The sequence below is a fragment of the Geotrypetes seraphini genome, chromosome 8 (genome assembly GCF_902459505.1).
Source record: "Geotrypetes seraphini chromosome 8, aGeoSer1.1, whole genome shotgun sequence".
NCBI classification, from domain to species: Eukaryota; Metazoa; Chordata; class Amphibia; order Gymnophiona; family Dermophiidae; genus Geotrypetes; species Geotrypetes seraphini.
Window position 1 is genome coordinate 162356982 of NC_047091.1, and position 16393 is coordinate 162373374.

General features: G+C 42.8%; 1 protein-coding gene across 3 annotated transcripts in view; it reads right to left on the reverse strand.

Annotated features, from left to right (window-relative positions):
* HECTD4 (HECT domain E3 ubiquitin protein ligase 4) overlaps nt 1-16393 on the reverse strand; it is a 492696-nt gene that overhangs the window by 404697 nt on the left and 71606 nt on the right. For all 3 annotated transcript variants that reach the window (XM_033956861.1, XM_033956860.1, XM_033956862.1), the window contains 2 exons: nt 5683-5853; nt 644-836 (listed from right to left, as the gene is read on the reverse strand). In XM_033956861.1, the coding sequence (XP_033812752.1) occupies nt 644-836; nt 5683-5853 (364 nt within the window). The remainder of the gene's footprint in view (nt 1-643; nt 837-5682; nt 5854-16393) is intronic.

The following is a 16393-nucleotide window of genomic DNA, read 5'->3' on the forward strand; positions in this document are numbered from 1 at the left end:
ACTATGGACTCAAAATCTAAGTATCGGGCTTGATCGTGTATCAGCAGGGAACCCATTTGGTGATATGCTGTTCATAGATACATCATGCATAAAACACACAAAAGACTCTAGCAAAACTTATAAAGTAAGTAATATGATAATTTTCTGCATATAATTATGTATAATCATAAAGACAAACATTTGACACAACACTGGGTATAAATGTGTTGAAGAACAAAGAAGTTAATTGAGGGAGGGTAAAAGAAAACAGAGGAGCTAATTAAATGAAAGATTCAGAAGCAAGATATTGCAAACTGGTAGTGGTATCCAAAAAAATGACCATTTAATGAGTCATATGCTAAGGTCTGGTATCGGTCAGGAAGTTTTTATGCATATTATTTCTGGCTTTATAGTTTGTAAATAACATGTAAGATTAACTAAAAGCCATCATCTATTTTGTCACATTTTGATATTAGACCAGAGGCCCAGAGGTTCCAATCACATAGCTCACTGTCCAACTGCTTACCGTACTTATATACAAGAAAACATATAGGAAAATTCTCAATGAGAAATAGTATATTGGGAAAATAGAACATATAAGTTCTTCCAAGCAAATTTAAGGGAAACAAAGCAAAATATAGATGAAGACAAGATTATTACTTACCTGACTGATCCTCTTTCAGTGTATTGGAAATGGTGGAACCTGTTAAAGCAGCTAATGTTGCTGAGGGGGAGGCTCTGTACCTCGACAGTCGACTAAGCAGCATCTCATTAATACTTTTTGCAGATTCTCCTTCCTTTCTCATAAGTATGATTCGTTCTTGAAGAGGATTTGCCACATATACACCTTCTTCTACCTATTTAATTAGAAATAAATAAGGATCCTTTCTGCAAACCTAACCAAAAACTAACACCAAGATTCAAAAGCCCAATTTCTGCAAATAATAATAAACTTTTATTAATATTGACAGGGGTTGCCATTCAACAGATTATTGGAAATTGGAAAGATTATACTAAACTTAATTATACCTTTTGGTGGAATTAAGTATGTCATATTTACAAAATGGAGAGGGTGCTGGCCATGCAACAAGGAAATTATCATAAGTTTAAAAAGATTTGGGGGCCATTGATTACTTATTCTAATGATCAGACATCTTAAACACCTTAGTATTGGATAAGATATAGGGAGGGTGGGGTTGGGAAAGATAATCATTGCTAATTGTTTTATTATTAATAAATGGGTGGGTGGGAAGGGATTCTTTTATATTTATATATTTTAAGGATTATAAGTAAGATTGTCAAGTGATTTGTTAAAAATTTTTCTGATTGATTATTATACACTTGTTGTAAGATTTGAAAATGAATAAAGATTTATAAAAAAAAAAAAAAAAACTAACAACAAAAGGTCTCATAATCCACCTTAAAATCTCTCTCATTGCACTAGAATGCATTTTCCTTATAATTAACTTTTGAAAATGGAGGATAATTTTCATATAATAAATAATTAAAATTCTCTTCTCCCCTGGTGTCTACTTAAAGCATGACTCTTTGTAGAAACTCCTATACATCTCTACATCAGTGGCCCAAAGTATATTTCTTTCTACTATTCAGGACACTGAAAATCCCATTTATAAAGGAACACACATTTGCCATATAAATATCAAGAGCGATTCTGAAGGGTCAATCATTTTTCAACCATTGATACCATTAAGGAAGATCCCACAAGACTCCCCTTCACCGCCTATCCTATTGAAAATACGGTGGCAAGTCAAATGCGTGCAAGACAAATGCGTGCGGTCAATTGCGCACAGACAAGTGAGCGCAACCACAATTGAGTGCAACCACAATTGAGCACAAGACAACTGCAGGCAGTGAACTACAACACATGCACGCATGTGCAGGAAATGTTAACAACACAATCACGCGCAAGATGTCGACGTAAGGATGTAATGTACGTGAATGTTTTGCAAATGCATTTTAATCACTATGGTTACCTAGCCTCTTGCCTTGCGCACTATTATCTTGTGATATAAAGTCCTGCGCGCTATTGTCTGGTGCGCGTGCATTTGACTATGAACCCTTCGCGCTCACTTGTCTTCGCGCAATTATCCGCGAGCATGTGTCTTGCGTGCATTTGACTATGAACCAAAAATACAGTACTCCCCCAAAATTTGCAGGGGTTTCGTTCCACGAACCCCCATGAATTTCGAAAAACACCTGTCAAAAGGCAGGGAAGGCAGGAGAGAGCAGCTGAAAAAGCAGGCGAGGACAGCTGGAGCACCGGCGGGTGAAGAAAATCACTCGCGGTCTGCTTCGACTGCCTCTTCCTGTAGTAAAGTCGGGCTACACCAATCAGGAGCCCGACTTTACTACAGGAAGAGGCGGTCGGAGCAGACCGTGAATGAGTGAGTCCACGATTTGCGAACCGCGAATTCGCAGGGAAACACTGCATATATTTTTTCACACCAAGAGGCTTGGACAAATTCCTACAGGAAAAGTCCATAGTCCACTGTTGAGACAATGATCTGTCTGCTGGAATGATATGGTGGACTCAAAAGCGAGTCGGGTAAGCTCCTCCACAGCGCAATGTCGAAAGCGAAAGACTGTTGGTTGAAGATGGGATTTCTAATAATTGACTGCATATCCCAGAAGCTCCAGCGGACGGATCATTGAATTGAAAGCTAGGTGAGCTGTTTGAGGTGAAGCCTTGATCAACCAGTCATCTAGATAAGGGAATACATGAAATATGTAAGATCCGAGTGTTGCAGTCACCACATCTAAACATTTTGTGAATACTCTGGGTGCTGAGGCTGGGCCAAATGGAAGCACTTTATACTTCGCTTTCGACATTGCACTGTGGAGGAGCTTACCCGACTCGCTTTTGAGTCCACCATATCGTTTCTTTTTCCAGTTGTAATCCTTAAGGTTCCCTTGCAAGCGGGTTGAATATTTTTAGGACCCCTGAGGAAGGAGTATGTTTTCAAAATACAGACTGTGTCGGGTCCCGGTTTTCCACACAATTGGACCATATTTTGGATACAAACTGTTTATTGTTCTAAGAATTGCGATTAAAGTTTTCGTTTTTATCTAAAGTCTTGGCATCTTGTACATTATTGCTGCAGTTTTCTTTTTTGTTTTTTGCGCAACATTTTTACTGCAGTCCCGTTGGATTTTTTGCATATGTTTAGATCCTGAAGATGAGAAATCTACAAATGCAACAGAGTGCAATCTCCATATGAAAACTGGGAGTCCAATTCACCCTTTTAAGATCCAAAATAAAGGTGCCCTCTTTCTTTGGAGCTACAAAGTAGATCAAGTACCTCATGGTGCACTTCTAACAGTTGCTGAAGACCTTCGGCAGTTGAAATAAGGCTCACAAAATCCAGTGTGAAGCCTTGCACTAGGGGTCTCTCCAACCCCAGCAAGGACCCCCTGCCAGTTCTCCTGGGCTCTGCAGTCCCCACGTGACTACGCTTGGTCAATACAGATTTGGAGGGTCCTGGTATAGGTCTCTTCTCCTGGGAATGCCCCTCATGCAGATCCCCAGCCCTGGAGGACTCAGAGAAGGCTGAGCCTGAGACTTCTGCCTCCCACCCCACACACACACACACACGTGGGACATGGAGGTTCCTCGGCCAGACATCCAGCGCAAATCTGGCATGATATAGGGATAAAAAGGCCTGAGGTATCCATCCCAGTTGATTTCGAGCAAAAATCGAGAGGTTTTGAGGCAGATGGATTTTTTAACAATCCTTTTTTTTTTCTTCTTCTTTTGCCTCCAAGATGGCTGCTGCTAGAAAAATCATGCAAAAAATGACCTGTGGAGACCTCCCTGGAGGAAAAAAAAAAATCACAGAAAAGGGGTTTTGGAAATTGGGGACCTGTTCTCCAGGGTCAGAAATCCTCAAATTCAACTTTCAAGGACCAGTGCCATCCTCTCCCCCCCCTGATTTTTCCTATGGGCTTCAACAGCCTTACTCAGTGTGTCATATGATGCCTACCTGCTTCAGCATAGGTTTTTATCTGGCATCAAAGGAAGAAGAAATCTACCTCACAGATTTACTGGATAAACCTGGTCTTCTGGCTGCCAGTCGGACAGAGGTTGAACTGAACCTCAAACCCCGGAAAACTGTGCTGTGAAACAAGGGGGGGGGGCAGACCACACAGTTGGCCCACTGTTAATCCCGGCTGAGACAGGAAGGAGCCCACACAGACTGCACTCAAGCTTCTGACTACATCAAGGATGCGAGCAGCTACGCAGGGGACAGCCCGAGCTCTAAAAATAATTCCAGCAGGTGGCTAGCCAGGTGTTCCCAAGGGACTGATCCTGCTAGCAGAAGACTTCCACCATGTGAGTATGCAACTTCTCCCAGGCAGGGGTCCCACTGAGCCTCCAAAGAGCTCTGAGCAAAAATACCTGAAAATAAAACCTCAGAGCAGATCAAAAACACTTCTGAGCAACTTGCTTGCAGAAAAGCTGAGGGAACAGAAGCAGCTCCTCAGGAAGGAGGAAAAGTAGAAAATATAATTGACAGTTTTCTGAAAGTAACTTGCTATTTCAGATACAAGACACTAGCATTCAGGACCACTAGACACATTGCACTAGAATGTAAAATACAACATTTAAATTTACAAAATTAAATGTGAACCTTAGGATTTCCTATTTTTTTTTTTTTTTAAGTTCAAAGTGTTTTATTAATTTTTGGAAAACACAATACAAAGGAATAAAACAAACAGAAAAAAATAATTGCAAAGTACATGGTCCAAGCACATAAAACATAATCGTTAAAGTTATGCTTCTAGTATGCAGTTATACAAAATTTGTAGGAATAATACATGTTAGTTTAATAGTATGACATATAAGCATATCATCATTTCTCCAGAAATATATGTACGTAATAAAAAGAGAGTTAGTACAAATTTAAACAGTCGAACAGTAATGTTGTATGGGAGACCAAACAGATTTATATTTGCCAAGAGCATTCCTTTTTTCCGCTAACACTTGTTCATATTTACCATGGAGACATATAGTATTCCACCAAGCGTGGTATTCGACCTTATCTAGATTTTTCCAGCAAAACAATACATTTTGAATCGCAAGAGACAACATAATAGTCAGAAGGTGTCCTTTGTGTTTATCTATAGGCAAGGACAGTCCATGAGACATTAAAATCAGAATTCTGATTGTTAATGGTTCAGAGATATCTAAAATAGTACAAATAGTATCCCATACCTTGTTCCAATAAATAGTCAGCAGTGTCCCGCAAACTTTTTGGTGCCACGGTACACTAAACCTGGTGCTGCGGCAGGAAGGCATCCGGAAGTGAGTGGACATCGATGCGATGTCACATGCATGCATGATGTCATAACACTGACATCCACACATGCGCTGAGGCCCTCCACTGTGACCCTGAACCTGACATATTGCCGGTGGGGGATCCCTAGGAGGAGAGGTGCGGGGAAAGGATGAGACGATGGCAAGGAAGAGTCGTTGGCGCTGCCTGACTGCCTGCTGACACCTGTACGCAGTCAGCCGGGGCCAGCGCCTCTCCTCCTTGCCATCTCACAGCACACCTGGAATCTGCTGCGGCACACAGTTTGCGATACACTGACAAAGGATGTGTTCAACACTAAAATCGAATTCAGCAGCCACACAAATTCAAAAAAGAAATACAATTTTTACAGTTTAATGAATAAACTCACCTTCAATTCAAAAATATCCATAAAAATAGATTGTCCTTTTGGAATCCTATCAGTCAGAGCCATAGGTGACCAAATCCAGTAGAAGTAAGTACCATCTGAGGAAAGGTGCACAGTGGTCATAGGACTACCAACAGGGAAGTGGTTTGGTGGCATAGATACAATTTGAGATACCTACAGTATAGAAAGAAAAATGGCACACTTTAAATTCTTAAATTACATTTCAATTTAGTACAAATGTCATTTATAAATAAAACATCTAAGGCCTATTTTGAAAATATGTGCATTTACTGAACTTATTAAAAAGCGATTTTCAACTAATATGCAGATAAGATGTACAAGTCATAAAGAACCCCAAACAACTTGCTATCCAAGAGCCGCTTTAATGTGTGCTAGAAGTTCATTATTTATTTGTAAACTATTTTTCTCAACTTCCCTTTACCAATATTAGCAATCAAATGGTTGGGAAGGACACTTTGGCATGTTCTCTTCATCTTCAGAGCCTTCTTCACTTCAGAACTCTGCAGCTTTGATAACAAAAACTAGCAACTACAAACCTCTCATATTTATACATCATCCTTAGATCATTTAGGACTAAACCTACTGGTCTTGAAAGCTAATCACAGATGTAATATGTTAGTCCAATAATAATGTGTTATACACAAAAATAAGAGTCAGCCAACAAGTTGTAGATATTTGAGTAGACTAGCACTGTAACCCACATTATTTATTTAAGCTATTTATATATCGCCTATCAATGGAGATTGTCTAATCTAAGCAATTTCCCCATCACAAACTCATTTCCTCATCATCTACTCATTGGGGAAACACGACCACATCAGAGACATACCTCAATTCTCACTGGCTTCCAATTCCAGCAAGAATACTATTCAAATTCTACTGTCTACTATTTAAAACTTTAAATGGAGATAGCCCAATCTACTTGAACAACCGCCTCATCCAAACCACCTCAACCAGACATAGGAAAACTCACACCCCATTCACACACCCGCCAATCAAAGAAGTTAAACGGAAAAAACTATATGATGGCCTCCTAGCCACTCAAGCAGCAAAAATAGACAACCAAATCGCCAACCTTCTAACGACCCCAGATTACAAAACTTTCAGAAAAGAAATAAAGACTATACTTTTCAACAAATCCCTGAAAAAGTCCTAACCTCTCAAGCTTCCTTCTTTCATCCCTCTAACCCCCCGAACTCCCAAATCAACCTGCACTACTCTTTTTTCCCCCAAAAAAGGACCAGAAATCTTTTTGTAAAACACCCTCTTTAATTCTTGTGTAATCCGCCTTGAACTGCAAGGTAATGGCGGAATAGAAATCCCTAATGTAATGTAATGTAATCTCTCCCGGCAGGCTAACAATCTATCTAACATACCAGGGGCAATGGAGGATTAAGTGACTTGCCCAGTGTCACAAGGAACAGCATGGGTCTTGAACCCACAACCTCAGGGGGTGCTGAAGCTGCAGCTCTAACCACTATTTATTTATTTGGTTAGTTTTATATCCCATTCTCCCCAACGAGCTCAGAATGGGCAACAAGGAATTTATCCAGGTACTATGGTAATACTTTTGCAGTGCCCAGTTTCATCCAAAGTAGCTTCTGAATGAGACTTTTTTTTCTTAGTTAATGTCTTTTCTGCATTAGTTCAAAGCAAGTTATATTCAACTACAAAAAAATATTTCTTTGTCCCCAAAGCATGTATAAACTAGGCTTGTACCTGACACAAAAGAAGGTGAAGTGACTTGCTTAAGGTCACAAGAAGGATCACTGGGAGATCCAGAATTTGAACTCTGGCTTCCCTGGTCCTCAGTCTGCTGCTCTAACCTCTAGGCTATTCCTCCACTTTAGTCATTTTTTTTATTTTTTATTATTTATCATTTTAATACATCCTATATACAAAGATGTTTAAGGAAATACAGAAATATTAAACTCTCTTAGTTAATCATAATACAAACTAAGATCTTAAAAAAAAAAAAAAGCAACAATAACAAATCATCTAATATAGTCCACAATCTGAGGAGAAGAGACAAAATGAATAAAGCCCCTCGGGAAAGGGGACATATACAAAAGAAAATCAAAATATTAGAAAAATAGAGCAGTATTAAGATCTTATCCTATCCAAAAATTAATACCGCATAAGTAACCTGTATCATTCGGGCTTTGTAGAGATTCCTTTACCTTCTAGGAAAAAACCTAATTGGGCAGGTTCAAAGAAAATATATTTACTCCCCTGATAGGAGACAAAACATTTACAAGGAAATCTCAACTGGAAACCTGCCCCCAAAGCAATCACCTTTGATCTATAAAGCAAGAATTCTTTCCTCCTAGATTGTGTCCACCTCGAAACATCAGGAAATATATATATCCTTTCCCCCAAATAGGTAATCTGTTTTAAATTAAAATACAATTTCAACAACATCTCTTTATCTTGAAGAAATACCAACGAGACCAATAATGTTGCCCTCCCCTGAATTTCAATATCAGAGGACTGCAGGATAGCAGAAACATCTAATTGAACATTTTCATCTACTACAGCTTTTTCCTTCTGCAATTATTTTAAATAATAAATTTTTTGTATCGGGGGAAGACTTGCTTCTGGTATATTTAAAACATTCAACATGAAGTTCTTAAACAGTTCTTGAGGTGGCATAAACTTGGCAACCGGAAAATTAAGAATCCTCAAATTCAAATTTTTCTGCTGGTTTTCCAAGTTTTCAATCTTCCTCAAAATCATCATTTTATCTGTCGTTTGTTTGGTAATTAATTTCCTAGTCTCAGTTGTCACTTTCTCTAAATTTTTTAAGTCCACTTGGTGTTGCTGAGTAATAATCTCTAAAGAACTTATCCTGGAGGTAGAATTTAGAGTTATAGAAACAAAGTTAGTGCATACCAGGTGAAGGTTCTCAATCGCAGACCAAATGGAGTCCTGAGTTACAGCCTGTGGTCTCACCAAAAGTTTAGGGAGGGAGATATCAGCCAGCTTTTGTATGGCTTCTGCACCAAGAGAAAAACTCTGGGCTCCTGCAACCTTGCCACCGCTAGCTTCCAACGGCTCCTCTCCCCCTAAACGCTGCGTCTCCAACACCGGGGTCAGCGTAGCTGTATTCACTTCTTGGTCCATCGCGGCTAGAGAACGTGCCTCACCCCACACACTGGGGGAGCCCTCCTGCCAGTTCTGCTCCGCCGACATTTCTCCAGGTTTGGGAAGGGTATGCGGTCCTCATGGGCTCAACGAGAGCGACATCTCGCCGTCTAAGCTGTGGAGTTCCCGTCCCACAGCAGCAGAAATGCCCGAAGTGGAAGGTTGGACTGTAAATGCTGTAATTACAGTCTGCCTCGGCGTCGAGGAGCCAGAGGTAGGTGGAGGGATACCCCTCAGTTTCCCTCTTCTTAGGCATAGAGAAAATCGTATTTCAAAAGTTTAAAAAGGAAAATATCTCCTTCGAGATGGGAGTGCTCCTCTCAGCGTCCTGCTCAAGCCGCCATCTTGCTTCGGATTCCCCACTTTAGTCATTTTAACATTAATTATCTGCTGATACAAGCTGGGGACACTCAAGTTGGCCTGCAGATTACTTATGGATCCTCCTTTATTGTATGCTGTGCAGCTTCCCAACCTGGTGCAAGCTGAGCCTCTATTAGCTAAACTGAGAAGTTTGCAGCTTGTAAGGTTTGATTTATAAACAAAATCTATATACATATTTATTAAAGTACTGATATGCTAGATAATACGGTATTTGCTAGATGGGGCTTTGAAAGAACATATATTGACATATGTCAGTAATCTTATCGAATCTGCAGAAATACAACAATGCTTAATGGTATCTCAAGGGTACAACTTTGCATATTTGCATACCGTATATACTCGAATATAAGTTGATCCGAATATAAGTTGAGACCCCCCATGTTTCCCCCCAAAAGGGAGGAAAAATGGTTGACTCGAATATAAGTCGGAGGCTTAATATTCAAGTGCCCTGCCCCGCAAGGTTCTGCGCTCAGCTCCCCTCCCTGTAAAGTTCTGCACCCAGCCCCCTTCCCTCCCTGCCCTGAACTCAGTCCCATTCCCTACCAGGCTGTGAACCAAGCCCCCTTCCCTGCCAAGCTCCGAATACTGTCCCTCCCTCCTTCCCTGTACCCTCTTCCCCCTAAAAAGAGCCAACCTCATCAGTGATGTCACAATGGCTTGATTGTCCCGTACTCCCCTCTACCCTTGCCAGCAGATTACTGGTAACCATTCCCCTTAACTTAAACCCCTAGTGGTAGGCCGGGACAGGAGGAATCCCTCCCGTCTCTTGCCCCAGCCAACACTAACAATTACCACCCTCCTTCGCGTACCTGTTTGTTCCCTGGTGGTCCAGCGTGTATCCTGTGCTGAAATCCTCTAGAAGATTGTAAAGGTAAGTAGCCAGCAGTGTACCTGGGCTGGCACGCAGGAGCGAGCTTTTCATGCTGCTGGCCGGCCCTTCACCTCTCCTTGATAGGCTGCCGCAAGAACCACGAATCCCGCAAAAACTTGCAGCAGTCTATCAAGGAGCGGTGCAGGGCTGGCCGGAAGCACGAAAAGCTCGCTCCTACGTGCCGGCCCACATGCGCTGCTGGCTACTTCCCTTTACAATCTTCTGGGGATTTCAGCGGGGGATACACGCTGGATAACCAGGGAACAAATAGGTACGCGAGGGAGGGAAGGAGGGAGGGTGGTAATTGATATTGTCGGCTGAAGCACAAGATGGGAGGGATCCCTCCTGTCCCGGCCTAAGGCAGGCCTGCAGGAAGTCCGGGAGGGTTTTGGGTGGTCACTGGGGATGACCCGAATATAAACCGGGACCCCCCCCATTTTTGGGCCAATTTTTGGGCTCCAAAATCCCGGTTTATATTCAAGTATATATAGTACTTAAGTTTAGGAACAGAGATTTTTTTTTAAAGGCGGTCTCCAAAGGTGGGGGGGAATCACCAGTCTCTCAACATCACAGCTCTATATGTCATCAACTCAGTTAAGTCTTATGACAAACTAAAAGCCTGTTGGGAGACTCTAGCTTTCAAGTCATTACAATTACTATCCAGAACTAGTAGTGAAGAATTCCAGATATGGTTTATATCACAGACTTACATTAATGCTAGTTCTGGATTCTACACAGAGCCTATATCTCACAAAAGCAGACATACAGTATAGTAGCGGTTATCTTTCCTGCTCTATATATTTGAAATGTGATTAATGTCATTTTATGACAGGCTCAGAAAGCACGGAAGGCACTTGTTCTGGATGGCTGTTATACGTTACATGGAATGGTGGGTGGTAGAGCCTGGTTATATTGCTATATTTGAAGATTTAAGGACTGAGGATAAGGAGTGGTTCTTTCTCCATGAAGTGGGGTTGGTGGGAATGAAGTACATTCTTCAGATTTGCATAACTAAAGACCTTCCCTACATTTAGGTGGGTGAAATAAATTTCAAAGTTTGATGTTGATGGAATTGAGAAGGACTAAATTCTCTGCAAAACGGAAGCAGAAGTGGGTTTTTGGTTTGTTTGTTTTTAAATCCATCTGAGATATTGGCATACCGTCTCTTTCCACCAGAGTATGCTTAGTGCTTAGCATTGTAAATAGGAAGCAATGAAGCAAAGGGATCCCATAATGCATTATAATACATGCAAGTGAGATAGCGGTCTAGGGAGGGTAAGAGTTGGTACTGGTTGCCAGCAACTGTAGGTTTACAGAGTACACGAGTGACAGGTGTGGGGAGTCATAAGAGTCAGAAACCAATATACTCGGGATTTACCTGTAATGTCAACACAACAAAGTACCTCAATACTCCACTATCCAACAGGATACTTGATTCAATTCTGAATTAGGTTTGTTGGGGTAGGACAGTGAGAGGAACGGGACTAGAGGAAGACAGATTACCATATTTTTCGCTCCATAAGATGCACTTTTTCCCCCCAATAAAGTGGGTGGAAAAAGGGATGCATCCTATGGAGCGAATACCCAAATCCCTCCCTATTACCTTATTTAGATTGCCGCCATTGCTCGTCCTTTGCACGCCGCTGCTGCTGCTATTGGCTCACTGCCACAGAAGGGAAAGGCCAGGCGGGTGCAGCGATTGCACGCCGCCAGCCCAGAAGCCTTACCCCCAACGTCAATTCTGACATCGGCGAGAAGGTCCAGACCTTCTCGCTGATGTCAGAATTGACGGGAGTAAGGCTTCTGGGCCGGCATGCAATCACTGCACCCGCTAAGCCCTTCCAACAAGATCTTCTGTTCCGGGTGCCGCGTTGAGCCAGGAGTTCCCCCCCCCCATACCCGCTGCTGTTGATTCATCGTTGGGCGTAAGGCTTCTGGGTCAGCGGCGTGCAATCTCTGCACCCGCTTGACCCTTCCAACAAGATCTTCTGTTCTGGGTGCCACACTGAGCCAGGAGTTCCCCCCAATTCGCTGCTGCTGGAGGTAATTAAATCAGGTGGGCGGGTGGGCAGGCTTGGGGGGCGGCGGAAGAGGACAGAGGCTGAAAGGCAGTAAGGGGAACTGAAGGGAGAGAGAGACAATTGTTGGGCCTAAGTTGTGGGAGAGGGGGTAAGAGGACAAGGCTGGAAGGCATTGAGGGGGACATAGGAGGGAGGAAGGGACAATTGTTGGGCCTGAGGAAGGAAGGAAAGAAAGAAATCACCAAACAATAAAGGTAGGAAAAATTATGTTATTTTCAATTTAGTGATTAAAATGTGTCAGTTTTGAGAATTTATATCTGCTGCCTGTATTTTGCACTATATTTGTCTATTTTTCTATAGTTGTTACTGAGGTGACACTGCCTTGATATCTGTGCCCCGTCCCTGCCTGCCCTATGCCCTGCCCCTGCTCACCACTAGACCACCAGAGAGGGTACAGGGTACAAAGCCTGGCAGGTAAGGGGGACAGGGTGCAGAGCCTGGCAGGGAGAATTTGGTTCAGAATGTTTTTTTTCTTGTTTTCCTCCTCTAAATTTAGGGTGCGTCTTATGGTCAGGTGCGTCTTATGAAGCGAAAAATACGGTAATTGTTATTTCTCATGTTTTGATATTCAATATTTTGGGATTGGACATTGAAGCTAAGAAGGGTTGGGAATTTGCTAAGTTATGTGAAAAGCTTGTACAATAATTTATATTTGTTGAGAGCCGATGTTCTTGTTTCTGCTGAGTGAAGTTTAAGTACTAGAGTAATTATGAACTGAAACTGTCTTTTTCCCTAGGTAAGAACAAATTTGCAAAGAGGCGGCAAAATTCCTCTTGCAGTTACCACAGTTACCAAAATCAAGTTAGACATTTTAAAGTGTACCTGTGTTCAAGCATCTTTTCTAAAAATGTTAAAATTGAGGAGGTGGAACTTGAAAACAAATCAAGCTCTGAGAAAATTGTCTGTGATAGCACAACTAATTAAATTAAATTTTACATATAACTCCCTCACTTTATCTCACTGAAAGATACATTGTTGTTATACTGACTGACAAGGAGAAGTGAGAAAAAGGTCTGGCAAGGGCCTATCAAACTCGAGAGAATACCTGCTGCAAATCACTTCCAGGACCCAGTGATCTGATGTAATCTGGGTCCACCCCTAGTAAAATTCCTGCAACCAGGTTCCTACTGGAACCAGGGGAAGACCTGAACGCCTTCATTGTACTGGATGAAAAGTGGAGGAGGAAAGACTGGAAGAGTCTTGGTCCCCCCACTGAGCATCCAGAGGGGACTGCATTCGCTGAAAGGAACCACCTCTGGAGGAAGAAGAGACTCTACTAGGATAGCAGCAGAATTCATGAAGCTGACCTTGGCCTAGACCTCCTCTACCAGAATGCTGAGGCTTGTCCTTCAGAAGCCAAGGAACATTGGAGTCCCCTAAACTCTGAACCAGCTTATCTAATTTCTCTTCAAAGAGGAAAGAATCTTTAAAAGGATAATGACCAAGCTTAGATTTAGGAGGTAGAGTCTTCCGACCAACCCCGGAGCCACAAAGTATGTCTAGCAGTCACCCCCAGGGCCAAAGATTTAGCTAAAGCTTGCAACAAATTATACATTGTATCCGAAAGGTAAGACAATCCTAACTCAATCTTTGCCAATTCCTGATCTGCCAATGACCAATCATTGGACTTCCCTATCCAAAACATGTTCAGACCAACAAAAGCAGGCCCTGGCCACCAGACCACCACCTGAACCACCAAGGCTGCTACATCAAAAATCTGCTTAACAGATTCCATCCGCCAATCCTGGGGGTCCCTCAGAGCAGCACCCCCCTCCACCAGGACTATATGCCATTTAGAAATGGCCACACAATTAATGTAGAAACAAATTGTGATTCACCAATTAAAAAATGCCAAACAAAAAATTAACAACAATATAATCTTTTACAGTGACATCAATTTTATAATGATGAAGAAAAAGACCTCAAATATCCCGCGTGTCTCAATATTTAGAAGACACATTCAATGAGGCAAAAGGTACTATATCATCTGTTAAAAAACCTCATTATAATTATGCCTTCACTAAAAGTGACCTCTTTCTTTTTACCTTTATTATATTTTTCTTATTTAAATCTTGCGATACTTTTTCTGAGATCTTGCTGAGCAATCGATTATAAATAACAATGCCTTTGCATCTGAGCACTTATCTTATTCCTGACAGTGGCCTATCTGTTTCACTCAATGGCTTCCTCAGGGGATATGTTTAGAGTGCTGCTCATATTGTGAATTCTTCACAGTAAACTTGCTCACACAGTTTTCTTGCCAACAAAACCTCCCAAAAAGGAAAAACAAAAATGTACCTGCATTTAAAATTGGCTTGGACAAACGGTATAGTTCATACACATATCAAAAAGCTTACTTACTGCCTGATCTTACTGTGAACATTAGCGCTAGCAGCCGACCTCAAAATGGCACCACTGGGCATGCCCAATGTCACAGATATCCTAATGCATGGGAAAAGAATGCAAGACTGCCAAAACCCCTTGAGAAGAGGGTCAACCACATGAGGAGCCTCCTTAGAATCCTCCTCAAAATGCAGTGAAACAAGGAAACCTGAAGAATGAGCTTCTGCAGCTCATCATGGTGAAAAACAGGCATGACCAAAGTGTCTTCATTTGCGGGCAGCTCCGACATCCAGCCACCCGTGTCATCCGCCCTGCTGCCCCTCTTCTCTCCCCCCCCCCCCTCCCGAGGGTCCTGCAGTCCCCATAGAGCCCCAGGTCCTCAGAGGAAAAATTGTCCGCTAGAAAAGCCCAAGAGAGGCTCTGCTGCTTAGGTAGAGAAGAGGGGGGCAAAGCCATAGTAGAACCCAAGGGATCAGCAACCCCTCAGGACCCCCGTGACCACCGGGGTTTGTGAAGAGACTCCAGTTGAGTGCATGGTCTTGTCCCTGCAGTTAAGGGAGGGAATGCACAGGGTCTCTATCGCACTCCCTCCCTCCTTACTGCCGCCGAGTCTAAACATCTCCCTACTCCCTCCCTGCCCCTTCCCTTCGTGGCCGTGATTTCTAAACTGCCTTCTTACAGCAGCCGGAGCGTTGAAGCTGCGTGTGGCTGCCGTAAAGGTCATCTCTGACACAATCGGAAGTTGCATCAGAGATGACCTTTCCAGCAGCCATATGCAACTTCAATGCTCTGGCTGCTGTAAGAAGGCAGTTTAGAAATCGCCAGCTACAAAGGTAAAGGGCAGGGAGGTTTGTCGGCACAGTTGTTGGACTGGACCTGTTGTCCGGAGGGGGGGGGGGAGGCGTGGTTACATGGCAGAAGCAGCTAAGAGGTGTTCTCGCTGCAGGGGGGGGTGAAAGCGCCATGAAGGTAAGGGGCAGGGAGGAAGAAAGTGAGGAAAGGTGGGGTGGAGGAGCAACAGACGCTGAAAGGACATGGGGAAGGCAGAGTGGGGAGAAGACGCTGAAAGGACATGGGGAAGACGACACAGAAGGGAAACGGGGAAGACAGAGTGGGGAGAAGACGCTGATGGGAAACGGGGAAGAGAGAGTGGGGAGAAGATGCTGGCAGGGAAGAAGACAGAGATGCCAGAGTGGAGGGAAGAAGATGGGTGCCAGACCAATTTGGAGGGGGGGAGAAAGGAAGAGGCACAGTAACAGAGTAAATGGAAGACGCAGAGAGAAGAGAGACAGTGGATGAAAGGAATTGAATGAGAAGATGAGGAAAGCAGAAACCAGTCAACAAAGGTTAAAAAAAAAAAAAAAAATTCTATTTCTTTTTTGCTTTAGGATAAAGTAGTATATTAGTTGTGTTGATAAAAATTTATAAACAAAGCCCTGCCAGCTGAACATCTCTTACTCCAGTTCAGCAGCCAGAACTTTGATTTATAAGGAAGGAATAAGTTAAATATTGCAGTACTGAGGCTTGTATGGATGCTTCGGTGACGGGGTGGTGAATGGGATGGCCGTGACGGTGACGGGGCGGTGAATGGGATGGCAGTGACGGTGACGGGGCGGCGAAGGAGACGGTGGGCCAGGGATGGGGCAGTGACGGGGACAGATTTTTTCCCCGTGTCATTCTCTAGTGCTCATTGCAAACTGCCAGCTAGGGAAGAAAAAATACAGATTTAAAAACTTCCCTTCAGACTTGCACTTTGACTTTTTAGGCTTTTTTTTTTTTTTTAAAAGGAGCAGTCCCCACTGGCTCTCAAAGTTGTAGTCAATGACCAAAGCCAGAGGGATACAGCTGAAGCACCACTAAGGCAAGGAGGGGA